Source organism: Macrotis lagotis, chromosome 1 (genome assembly GCF_037893015.1).
Source record: "Macrotis lagotis isolate mMagLag1 chromosome 1, bilby.v1.9.chrom.fasta, whole genome shotgun sequence".
NCBI lineage: Eukaryota > Metazoa > Chordata > Mammalia > Peramelemorphia > Peramelidae > Macrotis > Macrotis lagotis.
Window position 1 is genome coordinate 277,805,242 of NC_133658.1, and position 19,365 is coordinate 277,824,606.

At 35.6% G+C, this 19,365-nt stretch overlaps 1 protein-coding gene across 5 annotated transcripts in view; it reads right to left on the bottom strand.

Moving 5' to 3' along the window:
* EXD3 (exonuclease 3'-5' domain containing 3) overlaps positions 1-19,365 on the bottom strand; it is a 441,427-nt gene that overhangs the window by 315,738 nt on the left and 106,324 nt on the right. For all 5 annotated transcript variants that reach the window (XM_074210599.1, XM_074210601.1, XM_074210600.1 and 2 more), the window contains one exon: positions 12,047-12,133. In XM_074210599.1, coding sequence (XP_074066700.1) covers positions 12,047-12,080 — 34 coding nt within the window. In that variant the 5' untranslated portion in view covers positions 12,081-12,133. The remainder of the gene's footprint in view (positions 1-12,046; positions 12,134-19,365) is intronic.

Here is a 19,365-nt window from a genome sequence, read left to right on the forward strand (position 1 = left end):
AGTATTATACATTTTTGGAAACTGGGAAACTATATTTCTGGAAGACCAACCAGCAAAGGGGCATTATTGGATTTGTGGAACTACTGCTTACACCTATTTGTCCAAAGGGTTGGTCAGGGAGTTGTTATCTAGACTTAAGGGCCTACTATCTGGACACAGGATGTGAGTTGGGACTATGAAACTCCAATTTATATCCTGATTAGATTCTGAGCTGTAGTGGAAAAATTACCAGTTAGACAGCTAGGGCCTCAACTTGCTGGCTGGCTAAGCCATACAAACAAATCTGTTGATTTGCATCTATCAAGATAGATGTCAATTGGCAAGTAGCAAAAGTCATCAGAAAGTCCATATGTGCTCCTGCACAAACCTAAAAAATAGGATGGATCCATGTCTCTGCTAATGAGGAAGTAAAAATCTTGATAGAAGAAAGACAGTAGTTATGTCAGTAACATTGATTTAGAAAAGAAATCACTAATAATAAGTGGAACCCAAATTTTTATTATAAAAGGGGGAAATTGTGAGGAAAATGTGGGTGTTTGGGTTCCAAAAGAATGTGAAGGGAGAATTATAAGTTTACATTCAAAAGTCTGGGCTCTGCCTATTGTTGCCTTGTAGGCAGGTGACCTCAAATCTGATCAAAAACTGATGACATTGCCCCACCTGCCTTTAACTTAGAGTCTTGACCTTTTCCTTTATGCATGCTGAAAGAGATCTAGCTGTTCTTACACATTAGTATAATGAGCAAGGAGGGGGAAATGTATAGGAACCAATGTAACTGTTAGATTTATAACCCCAGACTATGATTGGCATGAGGGGCTAGGTACAAAGCCTTTCAAAGTGCATAAAAGAGCTTGTATTTTGGGATTTCCCCCATCCCTCTCTCCCATCATGAGAGAGGTGTGCCATTTTGTTAAGATATCTTAATAAAAACCATTTTAATCATTCTGGAAAACAACAACAACAACAAAAAACTTGTAGATGCCCAGAGATATTCTCAAAATAGCAATACAAAAATGACTGCTTGGGACAGTGCTTCCCCACACCCAGATGTATAAAGTCCAACCTTAACATAAAGTTCAAAGTCAAGAAAAAGACCAGAAAAATAAACAAAAAATAAAAAAAAGAATTTGGGCATAAACAGCTACTACAGTGGTAGGGAAGACCAAGTCTTAAACTCAGAAGAAGATAATGTGAAAACAGCTACCAAAAATGCCCCCCAAAAATGATAATTAGAACCAAGGACAACAAGAATTCCTAGAAGAGTTTTAAAAAATGAGATAAGAGTGGAAGAGGAAAATTGAGGAAAAGAAATTAAAATTATGCAAGAAAATTATGAAAAAACAATTATCAGCTTAGTAAAGGAGGCACAAAAAATACTAAAGAATATAACAGCTTAAAAAACAGGACTGACCTAATAGTAAATAAGGAATAAAAAAATTCTCTGAAGAAGGGAACTCTGAAAAGCAGAATAGACCAAATGGAAAAAGAAATAAAAAAGTTCACTGAATGGGGTGGCTAGGCGGCACAGTGGATAAAGCACTGTCCCTGGAGTCAGGAGTACCTGGGTTCAAATCTGGTCTTAGACACTTAAAGATTACCTAGCTGCGTGGCCTTGGGCAAGCCACTTAACCCCATTTGCCTTGCCAAAAATCTAAAAAAAAAAAGTTCACTGAAGAAAATAATTTCTTTTATTTTTTTTATTTTGGTTTTTGGTTTTTGCAAGGCAATAGGGTTAGATGACTTGCCCAAGGTCACACAGTTAGGTAATTATTAAGTGTCTGAGGTCAGATTTGAACTTAGGTACTCCTGACTCCAGAGTTGATCCTAGATCCACTGCATCACCTAGCTGCCCCCAAAATAATTTCTTTAAATTTAAAATTGGGCAAAGAAGATAATGACTCTACGAGATATCAAAAAACAAACAAATAAACAGAAAAAAACAAAATCGAAAGAATGAAAAAAAATAGAAGATAAAATAACTCATAGGAAAAACAAATGACCTGGAAAGTAGATCCAAGAGAGATAATTTACAAAGTAGTGCCTGAAAACTGTGATCAACAAAAGAGTCTATATACCACGTTTCAAGAAATTATCAAAGAAAACTGCCCCCAAATCTTAGATCCAGAGGATAAAATAGAAATGGAAAGAATCCAGTTACCACCTCCTCAAAGAGATACCAAAACGAAAACTCCATGGAATAGTATAGTCAAATTCCAGAGCTCCCAAGTCAAAGAGAAAATATTTTGAGCATCCATTAAGAAAAAAATTCAATTGCAATAGAACTAAAGTCAAGATTACACAAGATGTAGTAGTTTCCTTAGTAAAAGAATGGAGGTCTTAGAATATTCCAGAAGACAAAAGAGCTAGATTTACAACCAAGAATAACTTACCCAACAAAACTGAGTAACAATCTTTCAAGAGAAAAAAAAATGGCTATTTAACAAAATAGAAGACTTTTGAACATTCCTGATAAAAAGACCAGAGCTGAATAGAAAATCTGACATTCAAATACAAATATGATTAATATAAAAAGAGTAATCATAAGTATTTCAATAAAGTTAAACTGCTGTCATTCCTATTTGTGAAGATAATATATGTAAATCTTAAGAACTTTATCATTAAAGGAACTCATGATGGAAAATGCTATCTACTTCCAGAGAAAGAACTAATAAAATCTGAGTGCTGCTCAAAGCAAAAACAAAACAAAACAAAACAAAATTTTATCATTAGTGGGGAAGTTAAAAGAATTTTACACAGAGAGCATAGATATGAGTCAATTACGCTGGAAAGAGAAGAAGAGAAAGAGGAAGAAAAAGGAGAAAGAGGAGGATGGAAAGAAGAAGAAAAAAGGAGAAAGAAGAGAAGGTGGAAGAGGAGGAGGAGAAAGAGGAAGAGGAGGAGAAGAAATCCCAATTTGATAAATGGTCAATAAAAACAGGCAGTTTTTATGATTCAATTTATCTAGATCTGATAGTGGGAGGTTGAGGTCTCCCACTAGTAGAGTTTTGCTGTCTATGTCTATGTTCTTGTTCTTTCAGCTTCTCCTCTAAGAATTTGGGTGCTGTCCCACTGGGTGCATATATATTCAATATTGAAATGACTTTATTTTCTATGGTACCCTTTAGGAGGATAAAGTTTCCTTCCTTATCTCTTTTAACACTATCTATTTTTGCTGCTGCTTTGTCTGAGATAAGGATTGCTACCCCTGCTTTTTTACTTCAGCTGAAGCAAAATATATTTTGCTCCAACCTTTTACCTTTACTCTATATGTATCTCTCTGCTTCAAATGAGTTTCTTGTAAGCAGCATATTGTAGGATTCTGGTTTTTAATCCACTCTGCTATTTGCTTACGTTTAAGGGAGAGTTCATCCCATTCACATTCAAGGTTATGATTACTAATTCTTTTTTGCCCTCCATGCTATCTTCCCTCTGTTTGTATTTTATCCCCCTTCCCCCACCTTTTATCCATATTCCCCAGTCTTTTGTTTCTGAATACCACCCCCTTCAGTGTGTTTGCCCTCCTATATCACACCCTCCCTTCTTTCCCTTTTCCCCTTTTCCCTTCCCTTCCTTTTGTTATTTCCCTTTATTTCCCCCACTCCCCTTCCCTTTCTCTGCCCCCCTCCCCTTTTTCTCCTTTTAATCCTTGAAAGGTTAGATGTTTTATAAGTTAACTGAGTATGTGTAGGTTGACTTTAAGCCAAGTCTGATGGGAAGAAGATTCAGGTGTTTCTCCTCTGCTCCCTTCTTCCCCACTATTACCATAGGTTTTTTTGTACCTCTTAGTGTAGTGAGATTTACCCCATTCAATCCCTTCCCTCCTCCCATCTCTTTCCTGTCCCCCTTTTTTAGGGAGGTAGTGTTTTTTTTAGATCATTCTAAGTCATAGAAAATTCTGAGTGTCTGTCCCTTCTAGTTCAGTATATTCTATCGAATAGAGTCAAAATTCCTAAGAGTTATTAGAGTCTTTCTCCAAGTGGGGTTAAAGCCAGTTACATCCCATTAGATAGTAGTCTCATGGATAGGTCATGAATGTCCATCATTTCTGGCTAGGTGTATCCTCTCTGTTAGAGTTACATTTCTCAGGATTTATGAGAGTCTCTCCCCCCCCCCCCCCGCCATGCTGGGATATAGCCAGTTTCAAATTACTGGATTGCATTTTTTCCCCTTTTACTGCCCCCCCATTTTTTTTTACCTTTTCATGTGTCTCTTGAACCTCCTGTTTGATGTCCAAATTTTCTGTTTAGCTCTGGTCTTTTCATCAGAAATTTTTGGAATTCTTCCATTTCGTTAAATGTCCATCTTTTTTCCCTGGAAGAGAAGGCTCAGTTTTGTAGGAAAGTAGATTCTTGACTGCATTCCAAGCTCCCATGCTCTTTGAAATATCTCATTCCAGGCCCTTCAATCCCTTAAAGTTGATGCAGCCAGGTCCTGTGTGATCCTTACTGTGGCTCCTTGATATTTAAATTGTTTCTTTCTGGCTGCTTGCAGGATTTTCTCTTTTATCTGATAGTTCTGCAGTTTGGCCACAACATTCCTTGGTGTTTTCATTTTAGGATCTTTTTCTGGTGGGGATCAATGTACTCTTTCAATAACTACTTTGTTCTCTGATTCCATGATATAGGAAAGTTTTCCATTACTAGATCCTGTAATATTAAGTCCAGGCTTTTTTTCTCTTCAATGTTTTCAGGAAGTCCTATAATTTTCAGGTTGCCCCTCCTCGATCTATTCTTGAGGTCAGTGGTTTTGTTGATGAGGTATTTTACATTTGCTTCTATTTTTTCTATTTTTTGATTTTGCTTAACTGACTCTTGCTGTCTCATGGAGTCATTAGTTTCTGTAGACTCCATTCTTTTTTGGGGGGAGTTTTCTTCATTAACCTTTTGCAACTCCTTTTCCAATTGGTCAATTCTACTTTTGAAAGAGCTTTCCATTTGACCAATTGAGGTTTTGAGAGAATTAGTTTCTTTTTGCATTTGCTCATTTGAAGATCTGAGAGAATTATTCTCATTTTGTACTGGTACAATTGATGATCTGAGAAATTTATTCTCATTTTGTAATTGTCCAATTGATGATCTGAAAGATTTATTCTCCTTTTGTGTTTGTCCAATTGTACTTTCTAAGGTTTTGTTTTCTTGTTGCAAGGTATTAATTGTCTCTCCCAAATTTTTAAGCTCCTTCCTTATTTCTTCAAAGAAGTCTTTCTGTTCTGGAGACCAGATTATATTCTCCTCAGAGGTTCCAGGTCTCTCTGAGTTGGGGTCTTTCCCTTCCAGGAATTTTTCTATGGATCCACCTTTCTGCTGACCCTTCTTCATTATGCTAAGACCTTGAGTTGTGGAGGGGGGGGGGGGCGGTTCACCTGGGCTTGGGATCGCTAAAGGCTTTACTGAGTGCAGTTTCTCTGGCTGGCCAGTAGGAGGTGCTGGTTGCTTTCTCTGGAGTGTCTGTGGCCTTGGTTGAGAGGCCTTCTTCCTTTGCTTGAAGGGAGGAGTTGGATCTATGGAATTCTTTTGCCTTCAATCAATGGTGGGCTTTACCCTGGCCTGAGGTCATTCCTCAGCTGGGCTGGTTCTTCTGCTCACACACCTGGGCCTGAGGCAGAAGTAGTTTGCATTTGTTTGTTTGGGAGGAGGTCTGAGTTGTAATGGGACCAAAGAAGCCCAGGGAGGGTGTCCGCAGCTCTCCTGCACCAGAACTCTCCCCCCAGCCTGGTCCCCAAGCTCCAGGGGCACAGCACCAACACCAGTGCCTCTGCTTCCCCGGGCAGCCAAGCCCCTTTCGTCCAGCCCCACCGCTGATCCAGCAGGTCCGCTCTCCGGCCCTCAGACTCCCAGTTCCAATTCAGCTGTTAATCTAGCTGATCCGGGGCTGATCCTCCCTCTGAGCCCAGACTCACCTGCCTGAATTTGGCCAAAGCTGCTGTGGGAGACAAATCCTGAAGTAGATGTTCTTTCTCCTGGCTTTTCTTTCTGGGTTTTGTGGACTGGATTTCTTTTAAGAGGTTTGTTTCATGTGATAGATGGGGAAGAGATCAGGAGACTTTAGAACTGTACCTGTCTTCTCTCTGCCATCTTGGCCGGAAGTAGGCAGTTGTTATAAAAAAAAGTTTTATAAGGAAAAAATTAAAGTTATCTATTGTCATATGAAAGAATGTTTTAAATAACTATGGAAAAGAGAAAGGCAAACTTAAAACAACTCTGAAGTATCAATTCACAACTATGAGAAATGAAAAATTCTAGAAGGAATGAAGGAAAAATAGGCAGAGTAGTGAGCTAATCTAACCTTTCTGGAAAACAATTTATAACAAGGCTCAAAGGGCTATAAAACGGTACATACCCTTTGATCTGGCAATATCACTATTAGATCTGTATACCAAAAAAGGAAAAGGAAAAGGTCCTAACTGTACAAAAATATTTATAGTAGCATTTTTTGTGGTGGAAAAGAATTGTAAATCAAGGGGATGATCATTAACTGGAGAATGATTGAACAAATTATAGCATATGATTATAATGGAGTATTATTTTACTTTGGGAAATGACAAAGGGGGATGGTTTCTGAAAAATATGGGAAAACCTATATGAATTAACACAAAGTAAAGTAAGAAGAACTAGAAGATCATTGTGTACAGCATCACTAATGTTGTAATGATAACTGAATGGCTTAAGTGGCTAGGCATATACATACACATACATATATGTATATATATACATATATGTATGTATATATAAAATTAACTGAATGGCTAAACAATTCAATTCCAAAGGATTCAAGATGAAAAAATGCTATTCACCTCCAAAGAGAGAACTAAAGAACCCTGAGTACAAAATGAAGTATATAACATTCTCACTTTACTTTTCTTACTTTTTAAAATATGTTTAATATGGAAATATCTTTTGCATGATTTCACATGTATAATTGATATCATATTGAATGCCTTCTTAGTGGGTGGAGAACGGCACATGGGAGGGACAAAATCTGAAACTCAAAATTTAAAAAAAATAATAAATTGGGGGTGGCTAGGTGGCGCAGTGGATAGAGCACTGGCCTTGGAGTCAGGAGTACCTGAGTTCAAATCCGGCCTCAGACATTTAATAATTACCTAGCTGTGTGGCCTTGGGCAAGCCACTTAACCCCATTGCCTTGAAAAATCTAGGGAAAAAAATTAAAAAAAAATAAATTGGAGGAAAGGAAGGAAATGAGGAAGGGGATGGATTAAGAGAAACCTAGGAAGACTTGTATGAATTGATGGAAAGTGAAATGAACAAAATCAGGAGAATAATTTATAGAATAACAAAACTGTAAAGAGAAACAACTTTAAGAGACTTATGAACTCTGATCAGCACAATAACCAATCACAATTCCAGAGAAATCATGATGAAGTACACTACTCACTGCTTAATAGAAAGGTGATGCATCCAAAGGGCAGATTGAGACCTTTTTTTAGCACATGGATATATGGGAATTTGTTTTGTTTTACTATGCATGTTTGTAAAAAATTTTTTTCTAGTTTTCTCAATTGTGGGAGGGTAGAGAGTTCAGACTTGACAAAATAAACCTAATGTTAAAATAAAAATAAAGTTACACCAGAAAGAATCAAATCCCCTTTCTACATCCCTTTATTTCTCCTTATTCTTTATGAGGAGAGTCAGTGTGAAAATGACTGGTCACAGGTACTGAAGCAAAAGACCACACCCTCTAACAGGAATTCCCTTCAAGGTCAATTGTTGACTAGATACTACTCGGAGGCTGCAAATCTGAGTTTGGTCAGTGTCAGTTTGTATTCTGAATAAATAAAAATGATGTCTGAAATTGCTATTCTTATTATTTTCTGGCAAGATTATTAATAAATATTGTATCTAGATCAAAATATCCGGTACTACTGGGGCAAGATAACTTATTGTGGTATGTGACTTTAAAGTGTAAAGGAAAAAAGTGAATTCCTCCCCAAATCCACCCACACCATATTTTAATCTGTAATCTCCATCCTCATTACAGATTCTCTGAATTATTTGCCTTGGAAAATCCTCCATTCAATTCACCACTTATGTGACTCCTGGACCAAACTAACAGTTAAAAGAAAGGAAGGACACTATAATTTGGGGAAAGATTAAACCATTTTTCCTGTAATATAGCTGGCCTGGTGACACTTTTCTCAGGATAAAGGAAAGGCAAGGTTGTTGCCCTCCCTCTCCCCTCTTGTAGACAGGAAGGAAGTGCTGGCAGAGACCCCTCTTGGCTTCCTGTATACTTCTGAACACATTTCCAGACACTACCTTCTCCATCATCCATCACCCAGTTCAGCCAAACAATAACTATAAAATGAAGGGGAAACACACGTTTCACATAAACACCTCGAGGCCACAGGATCCCCAAACCACTTCAATTCACACAGCTAAATTTTATCTTTAAACTTTATCAATTATTCCTTCACAATTAAATAACTCAGGCTTTTTAATCCATCTTCCCAGATCAGCTTTTAAAATATTAAGAATTGATTTTAATTTTACTAAATGAACCTTACTGAGAACGAGGGAGTGTGGTGGTCAGGAAGAGGAAAATAGGATGGGTATTTTTTAGTGAGGATGGAGCATTCAAGAAGTCAAAAATTGTAGACTTCAGTCTTATTTCCCCAACTCTCTTGGATAAAAATCTCTCTATATGTATTACACATTCTCTCATTTTATGCTTCTCATGTTCAATGGTGAAGATGGATACAATGGAAGAAATGAGTTATGATAGAAATAGGAATAAGAGTAAAAGACATGCACAGCAATTCACAAGGGAAAATAACTGGGAAGAGAGTTGGGAAGAATTTTTAGGATTATATATATATATATATATATATATATATATATATATATATATATGAATTTTCAAGTGATAAAAATGTAAATTTGAAGCAATATGATCCCAGGATAGCAATATTATTGCAGAAGTAACACTGAAACACTTAAAATTTAGGGTTTAAAATAAAATGACAGAAATATGTTAAACAAGGAGTTTATTCTCTGTATTTACCAAGAAATCTATGGGTAGAGGCCATTTATCCAAGATGACCACCCCAAACAGAGAGAGAGAGAGAGAGAGAGAACAGGAGTATTTTTACGTCTAAAAAGAACAAGTCAGTCATTAAAACTTCTTTTTTTAATTTTTTTTTTTTTAGGTTTTTGCAAGGCAAACAGGGTTAAGTGGCTTGCCCAAGGCCACACAGCTAGGTAATTATTAAGTGTCTGAGGCCGCATTTGAACCCAGGTACTCATGACTCCAGGGCTGGTGCTCTATCTACTGCACCACCTAGCAGCCCCTAATCATTAAAACTTCTAATGGTTAGTGAATCAGGTTACACATTTGCTCACAAATATGTCATCCTTACATTGCATGGAGAAGATGGCTATCTATCTTGTACCTGACTTAATATTTAACAAATAGCAGAAAGTTATGTGGTTCCCACAAAGATAATAAGTCAGATTTCACAAACTCTAATCATCTGTCTTCCTGTGACTGTTAAAACAATTAACAACAGAAGAGATAGATTCCTTAATTACAGATCAAGAATTTAGACTTTTGCCAGTAGTAAAGGCTGTAAGATTTATTAACTTTGACAGTACTCATAACTGGGATATAGTAATGAAGAATTAACCCTATTTAAAAGAAACCTATCCAATAGAAAGGACAGCATATGTAAAGAAACAAATAACAGCATAGAAATTCATTTGAGAGTTCACTGGAAAATATTAGGTGAAAATAAAAAGAAAAAGCATTAGATAAGCTGTTATACTAGAAATATCCTACAGTCTGTCTGACTAAATAGAGGATATAGATGTTGCTTACCTAAAATAAAATATAAAAATGGACCAGAAGTAAGATATAGTAGTGATTGGAGGATTTCAATTATCCTCAGATCTACTCTAAGTTTCAGAACATCCAATATATTCTTGGCTTGTCCTGCTGACAATTTTATGTCTCAAAAGATAGAGGATGTAAGAAGGAAAACTGCTATTCTGGATTTAATTCTGACCAAGAAAAAAATTGGCTGGCAAAATGAAATCTTGGAAGAATTCATGTCATCTTAAGAGTTTGTGACAGGCAAGGACAATTATACTATGTATAATCTGCCATGAGCTTTTTTACATATTTGAGTAAAAATCTCAAAAGATTCCCCAATAAAGGATGGCTCAAGAAGGTCAGGTGGTTCTCAAAATGAAATTCTGACAACTCAATCATTCCTTCATTCCATAATAATTTATTAAGCAACAACTATGTGCCAGGAACTATATGTGTCTGGGAACAAAAATCAAGAAAAATAAAAAAGGAAGAAAAAGACAAATAAATGAAAGAACCCCTGTAAACAAGGTACTTATACAAGAAGGGAAAATAACATGAACACAAAAAAGTAAATGAGATGATATCTGTAAACTATATGGCACAGTGCCTGGCATAAGAGGTGCTACATATATGTTAGTTATCATTATCATTATTTTTATTATTATTATTATTATTATTGTTAAACACAAACCATATTTGAAGTAAATAAAAAGTAATTTCAGAGGTCCTACTACTACTAGGAGAAAAGAATTAGAACAGGCTGCACATAAAGAGATGTGATAGTTCTAAAAGGCAAGGTGAAAAGGGTGTATCTAGCAAGAAAACCAATATGGATATAAAATAGAACTAGAGGAGAATAATATGCAATAAGTCTAGAAAGAGAGGCTAGAACCAGGTTGTAAAGGGCTTTAAATGTCCAACAGAAGTGCTTATATTTTTTCCTTTGGGCAAATGGAAGCCCTTGGAGTTTCTTGAGCAGAGATATAACAGTCATAAATATGAATGCACAGGAAGCTCTCTGATTAATCTTAACAGAACATGGATCAAAAAATGGAAATTAGTATTCATGACCAAAAACAATCAAATAGGATCACTAAACTAAAAGAGTAGGGAAAGACAAAGACAATATCTGATTTTCAGCAAGGCATCTGACAAACTTCCTCACGTCCTCCTTATAAGCATGTCATCTATGCATATCTATTTCACCAATTTTGAATGTTTTATTTTCTTAGACTTTTTAAAATGTATATTGCTGTCATTTGATGTGATATTTTAAACTGAGATGGTTTCTGAACTAAATGATTGCTAATTATAGTATAATCCAATAAATATAATCTCTATGAAACAATAAAATATTATTAAATGTGATGCTGTCCCTCTTGTTATATATATGCTTATATAGAAAAATGTGCTTCCCAAATGGCCCCTACATTAAGGATCTAGAATGTCTACAACTGCAAAAATCTTTTTTCAGTATTCAGAACTCATCTCTATCCAAGCCCCACCCAGTTCCAAAGTAATACAGATTTAAATTCTTATGTGGGGTGGGCTTTTTATTTCTTAATTAGTTAAAGCTATGTTTATCAGCACTTTCTTATAAGAAAGCAGGCCAGAAATTTTGAGATCCCAATCCAAGTACATTAAAACTCTATGAAATTTTTCCCTGAGAAAATAAATTAGCCCTTATACTCCATAACCATTACATTTCTATTTGCTTATATAGGCTACTTGTTTATAGGGAAGATAATATTTCCTATTTTCTCTCTTTAGGCCTGGATTGGGGATGGAAGGAGGGAAGCCATGAGGGGGAATTATGATACAATATTGGTAAACCCTTAGAAGAAGGGAAAATCTGCAATCAGTAGGCAATCCTCTCCAAGGAATTTTTCTGAAAAATCAAGCTTTGCTCATTGACATTCCTGGACACTGATATAAATAAGTAATAAAAAACTTCAATCATTCACACAAACCTTTTTTGAAAAGCAAGCAAAAATTTCCCCATTCTTGGCTCATTGTCCTGAGCAAAAAAAAGGGTATAGACTAATAGGCTAACAGTCCTCTGAACAAATAAAAGGAATTATTTGGAGGTAAAGTATCTATTGTACAAAAGAAACACAGAATGGAGTATGCCCCTCTTCTCAAGGAGGGGGGAAAAATGATGCTCTCCAACACATGAAAGAGACTTTAAAAATTTCCAAATAGTACAGAACAGACTTACCCACACTTTCTCTCGTGTTGCTTTCTTGGTCCATTGGTTAGGGTGCACACGAATGCAAAAATGGTAGTCTGTACTTCAAATAAAAGACTAGGAGAAAAAAAAACAATTATTTCATAGACATACATATACCTGAAAAGAGAGGCCCTCTAGTCCCAAGCAAAGTTTATATTAAACACCTCTTAATCCATTAAAAACTCAAGAGTTGATGATGCAATGAATAGAGCACCAACTCTGGAGTAAGGAAGACTTGAGTTCAAATCCGACCTCAGACACTTAAAAAAAATTAACTAGCTGTGTGACATTGGGCAAGTCACTTAACCCCACTGCCTTGCAAAAAAAAACCCCAAATGAATAGTAATATGATGAAATAGTAATGCTACAATGAAAACACAACATCAATCAATCATTTATTAAGTTCCTACTATGTGCAAGTCCCTGGACCAGGCAAAGGGGAATACAAATACAAAAATGAAGCAATCCTTACTCTTAAGGAGCTTATATTCTATTGAGAAGGCAATAAGTATATGTATACATGTATATATATAGAGAGAAGAGAGACAGAAACAGAGAGAGAATAAATATAAATAAATATAAAATCATCAAATAAAAAATAACTAGCATTTATATAATGTATCATAAGGGTTTAAAAAGTACATTACATATTTTATATCATTAGATCCTCCTAAGTTCTCTGTTGAGTAGGTACAATTATCATTCCCATTTTACAGATGAAGAAACCGAAGGTGAGAGAGGTTAAAGGACTACCAAGTGTCTGAACAGGGTTAGAACTCCTGATTCCAAATCTAGCACTCTATGTATTCTGCTACCCAGTTGCCTCTATGATATGATAGTTTTAGAAGAAAGGAACTAGTAGTTTTAAGGATTAAAAAAAGACTTCATGTAGAAGATGGTGCTTGGCTTGTATCTGTGTGAGGCAAAATTGAGGAGCTAGTTTACATACCAAGCAAGGAAGTCAGTCAGAGCAAGGACTCAGAATTAGAAGAAATACAGAAGGCCAGTTTGGATGGATCAAAAAGTGTAGAAGGGAGAATAATGTAAAATGAAGTTAGAGGTTGGGGTGAGGTTATAAATATCTTTAAAAGCTAGGTACCAGAGTTTATGTTTTATCATAGAGGAAATAGAAAGCCTTTGAAGTTGAATATGAAGAGGAGCGACACAGTCAGATCTATGCTAAAGGAAAAAATCACTTTGGCATCGGTGTGGAGGATAAATTGGAGTGGGAAGAGACTTGAGGCAGAGAGAATAATTAGGAGAACATTTCAATAGTAAAGACACAAGGTGATGGGGGCTCAAACTAAGCTGGTGAACCTGTGAGTAAAGAGAAGGGGAGGGATGCAAAAGGCATTATGGAGATAAAAACAGCAAGATTTGATAAACTGATTGAATATTTAGGGTGAGGTATCTTAACACTATTACTCTTCTAAATTTTGAATGTTATCACTCTAAAATGCAACATGGAATGCCACTAAATTCTAATCTGAAGGAATTTCAGCTAAAATATGACTAATGCTGATTATGTTTGTGGTCACTAGTTATAATTTTCTTGTTCTTACTAATCTGGTAAACTCAGGAGAACCAAGAATTTTGCTGCTGCCAAAAGAGATGGAATATAAAATGCAATGAGGAACAGCAGGTTACTTTTGGGAGCTGTTTCCTTCCTCGGCTAGCTATACTGTAGTTTCTCTAGCACATGCATGTTGGAAAAAGCAATCCATTTTAGTTCAAAGGCTACTAGGGATAAGAAAGACCATTTCTGCAATGTTACTTTGAAATAGCTTCCTGCCTAACCTCAGCACCTCTGCTAATTTCCCACTGCTACCTCCCTGTCCTGAAGCTACCAAGACTTTATTAGAATTTTTCATCCTTTGTTTTTCAATCAGGAAATGAAGGAAGAAATGGGGTGGGGGGTGGGGAGGGAGGATATCTGGTCTCAAACCATAATTTTTCAAAGATTCAAATAGTTGAAATAACTAGAGTAGCTTAATTCTGAGCCTCAAAAGATCAGTAGGGAAATGTAATGCCATCAATTCTAAAACACATAAATCCAAGAAGTATGATAATGAAGTAGAAATCAATAGTTCATTAACTGGATTTAGTATAGTCAAAGATGCCATAAGTTCATTTTTGAATGCATGAAGGCTTTTTCTGATATCTCACTAAAGAGGTCCAAAAGTTAGGAGTCACAGAATAAGAGATGGTGGATACCCTCAGTCCTCCTGTAATGTTATCAACAAATGGCTAAGATCAGAATGGACATGGTCAAAGTCAGTTTTCATTCATAAAACCAACTATGAAGCCCCAATGCCAACAGAAATTCTGCCTCCTTGGTTAATTCCTGTCTAATCAGATCCTGCCTTTACTCTTTATGTTCAAAGCACCTGGGAACTCTGGTTATCCCATATATGTGTTTTTGCTGATATACTGCTAAGTTTTCTTATATTACAAATTCATTTTAATTTTCCTTGTTTTGCCGTCATTCCTTATGTATTCATCTTGTTATCGACAACAAAACTGCAAACTCCCTCAGAGCAAGGACTGAACTTTCTATTTCTTTTTTAATGTCCTCCAGTGTCTAAAGATATTTGTTTTTATATAAAATTCAATTTTTTTAAAAACTCCACAGGACCATAAAATATTAAAATCCAATGTTAGAGACATTTTTTCATATTAGCAAATATCCTTTGGCTGAAAACTTGCACTAAAAGGAACAATTTGAATGATGTTTTGAAATCAGAAACAGGGAACTGGAGCAGCTCTCCACTCATCATCTCTTTAACTGCTGGTCAGAACCTGAGTAAATTGACAGAAGTCACTTAGGTAACATGTGGCAACACCAGAACAGTTAATATGCCTAGATATGAATGTCAATGTCTCTGGGCCACCAAATCAGGAATAGGAGAAAGTGTGTCAGAGCAAAGGAAAGGAAGAGGCATCCAGTCCCTTTCTTAAGCTTCACATCTCTGAGATTAACAGTAAATATCTATAGCTCTGAAGGAAGAGTTGGCTAGTAGTTTCAGTGGTCTTCTACCTCTACTGTAGGGCCAAGACTAACATCTCCCTGTGATGACTGTATAGTCTTATCCAAGGCTGTCCTGAGTCAATTTTACTCCAAAATAAAGGGGCTTGGTCAGAGAGGGCTTTTCCTGAAGAGAAAAATATCATACACTTGTGAAATACCACCATTACCAATTTACATTAGACAAAATTTGTCCAGTATAGACAATCAAGACAAGTTTTGTTCATGTGCTAAATGCAAAGACTCTTTGGCCTTCAAAGATGTTACTGGTACTTTTCCCAAAATACTGTTACTCTTATTTTCTACCCAATTTAGGTTTAAAAAACAAGCCAACCAGAGATAATAATTCTTAGAGACTTCTACTTTCAAAGTGCTATATTCCCTAAAAACTTCTGGCTTACCCTGATTCAATTTAAAATAGTAATAAATACAGATGATTACAGTTCTAACTTAAACAGTTTACTTTATTTAGAGTGTACATGAGGGCTAATTGATAGCAGCTAGTGGGTCTCTAGTCTCTGAGAAGCCCCTTTGTTAGGAAAGGAAGGACCAACAATGATGGCAATGGTCATGGTGTTGTGGAGGTTCAGCATAGAGAGAACTCTTTTAACTAATGATAGCTTTCCCTAAGATCTTTAGCTTGACATTCTAAGGAATTCCACTTATTGTTCAGTAGTGTTCCCCTCCCCACCCAGACCCCAGTCATTCTGTAGTTTTTCAAGTCACTGACAATAAACTGTTATGTCTCATAATTCAAGAAATGGAAAGATTCTTGGCAGAAGGGAATTGCTTTAGGCACTGCTCCCATTTTTGAAAGTAGCAAAAATCATAATTTCTCTTTCTTTATTGTTAGTTTCCTCCCCATTCCTTTTTTTAAAAGCCCCCTTGTTTTTTTTACATCACATTAAAGTAGCTCAGTTCCTGATAAATGTTAAATTTAGCTCAACAATTCGGTATGAAGTGAGTCTTCTTTCTTTCTTGTTTTCATGTCTGCTGAGTTTATTTTGTTATTTGAGTTGGTTATAGTTATTCAGAGTGTATGTGTATCAAGGGATACAATCAGAAGCTGAGTCCTATAATTGGAGAGAAGGAGGTAAGTTGCCAATTGTCTCAATAGATCTAGATGCCCTTGGTCTTCTACCAATTCAGACTTTAGGTAAGTTGAAAGGAGACATGTCCCAATTCTGTCCCAGAAACTCCCGGAGAAATGGGACCAAAGGTCAGTGGCAGACATCTTGTAAAGTTAATTTGCAGAGTATAATACAAAAAAACCCAAAATGAGCCAAAAGATATCTTGTCATATTATTTTAATAATCTCTCTAAGCATTCAAATTCTAATACCAGCTACTAAACAAGTGTCAAGTTTCCCAGATATGCCATTACAACATTGTAGTTCTTGCCATAACAGGTTTCAGGTTTTTAAAAAATAAACAAAATGAAGCACCACCCACATAAAACCAGAATACATGGTACAGTATTTATTTTAATGGGCTCTTCAGAAATCCAATTAACTGTAGCCTTCTGAGTAATTGGCTTGGTTATTTCTGATGTAATAACTAAAACCATTTACTTTAGAACTGGATCAAAATCAAGCTAACTTTCTGCGGACAGACAAGCTTTTTAATTGCCAAGGACTGTGTGATTTTCAAGCTGCAAGTGGTAGCCAGCATACCAGGATGGAGGTAGTGCTCTCTAGCTCCCTTTCAAAGGATCTCATCCACTTGAACAAGGGAAAACCCAAACTCTGTGACTCAACATCCCTTTACATTTCCTATTATGGGTTTAGATCTTAAATAGCTAATAAATCTAATAAGGAAAACTTTTCATAAGCTTCACTTCCAGCAAAAATATACATGTAGTTCAGTTACACTTCCATGGCTTTTCATTAACTAGAGGATTAAAAATATAAATAGCTCAATGACATGTCATTTAAGGTCTAGAGGCTAAAATATAGCCCCAAACTACTTTTCCAACTTTCCCTTTCTCCTTCATGTGCCCTTCCTGTTGGCCAAAATGGTCAATTGAGACTTCCAAACATGTTTTGTGCATTTTTGTTTTGCCCTTCCTACTATCTTTCTGATTTCTAAAATCAATTAACAAGCATTTATTGAGCCCCTACAATGTGCCAGACTGTATTAAACTCTGGGAATGTAAAGTAAAAAATGAAAATAGTCTCTACCCTCAAGGTACTTACATTCAAACAAGGAGGATAATATAATAATAATATAATAATAAACATTCAGAATAAATATGAGATGGTTTCAGTCAGCAGCTAGGAGAATCAAGAAGGGCTTAAGAGGTCAAGGTGAGGAGAAAGGCCTATGCCTCTTAGCAACAAGAGATCAAGTGATATATGTTATGAATAGCAAGGTCATTTTTTCCAGACCATAAGGAGTAATAGCCCTGTCTTTCAGTGTTCAACTTAAGTTCTACTATCTTTATCTGGCATTCCCTGTCTAACTTAGCCCAAAAGATATCTTTCCTTCCTCTGAAATCCTGTGGTTGTACCAATCAATGGGCACTTATTTGCTACCCTAAATAGTTAATTATCCTTTTAAATGTATCTATGAGTCAGATTTAAGAAAAACTTGGAAGCATTTTCATGAACTGATGCTGAGTGAATTGAGCAGAACTATGAGAACAAATGTAATACAGTAACAGCAATATTGTGTGATCAATTATGACATTTAGTTCTTTTCAACTACAATGATCAAAGACAATTTCAAAAGACTTGTGATGGAAAATACCATACACATCTAGAGAAAGAACTATGGAATCTGAATGATAATCAAAGGATACTATTTTCACTTTTTCAAATGTTTTTTTCTTTCTAATGGTTTTTTCCTTGTGTTCAGATTCTTCTTTCACAGCATGACTAATGTGGAAATATGTGTAACATGATTGTGCATGTATAAGCTATCAGATTACTTGCTTTCTTAAGATGGGGGAAAGGAAGAGCGAGAGGGAGAAAACTTTACAAAAATGAATGTTGAAAACTCTTTTTACAAATAATTAGAAAAATAAATTAATTTAATTTTACAAATCTCTAATTTGTAGGAACATAAACCAAAAATATAAATGGCACAAATCTTTCTTTAGAGTTTTACTGGAAGTCTGATAGGAAAAACTGTCAAACATTTTACAAGTAATAATCAAGCATCCAGGACAAGTACAACCTTCTACTGAGTATGAACAAATGATGTTCAGTTGGATAACTTCCTTTTGAGGAGAGAACTAAGAGGCAGGCCAGTGCTAAAGAAGCAAAGTCCCAAAAGAGATGCGTTCCAATCAAGATTACTACTTACTTGTGACAAGAGAATATTGAAGGCTTGCAGGTTTAAAACTGCATGTTATGTAATAACACTTCTTAACTACACAGCTATTTTCACTATTTTTTAATTTACATGGAATATGTGCTTTTCTTTATAAATTAAGATTAACCTACTCTATTGTCACTCCTCAGTAAGAAAAAGACTTTGAACTACGTCACCATGAAGGTAAATTGTACTGACACATTCAGTCATATTTTCATCTACTGCTATAAGCTCTGGCATGGTAGAGTGGAAAGATAACATGTATACAAATTCTGACTTATAAGCTATATCAGAGCTGCCCAATCTTACTTGTAAAAAATTTTATTGAAACAATAGACAATATATTTTGATTTACCATTTTACTGAGAGCTTTCCTGTAGCTTTGTTTACTAAACAATTTAGTAAACCCACAGGCAGGCTGCATAAAATCTCACTGCAGGTTGCATTTTGAACAGCCTGAGCTATATGTATTTTAATAAAGATTTACACACACCATACAAATTCAATTATCAAAGCAGAGTGGAAAGGACCCTGGACTTTGAATCAAAGGAGATGGGTTTAAATTTTGATTCTGGTATTGACTTCTCCAGAAACATGGGCAAGTCTTAGCCTGCTGAGCTTCTTTCTGTTTCTTTAATTGTAAAAAGAAAAGGTAGGACCAGATGATATTTAAGACCCTTTTTTAAGGATTACAACAGACACAAAAAAATTTACCCTGCCATTTGGGTACTGAGAAATGAATATTTCTGTAGATCTTATGGCATTTGTCTCTTTAGTATGATATAAAGTATGATAAAATATTAAGACAGATTTCTGTTTATTTTATTCAAGTTTGTTGTTAGTTTTGCATTAGCAGTATAAAAGCAACTATATAACATATGGTCTTACAACAGTTTTAAAGCATCTGCTTAATTGATAATAAAAGAGCATGATATTTTTATTTTTAAAAATAAAAATAAAACCCTTCT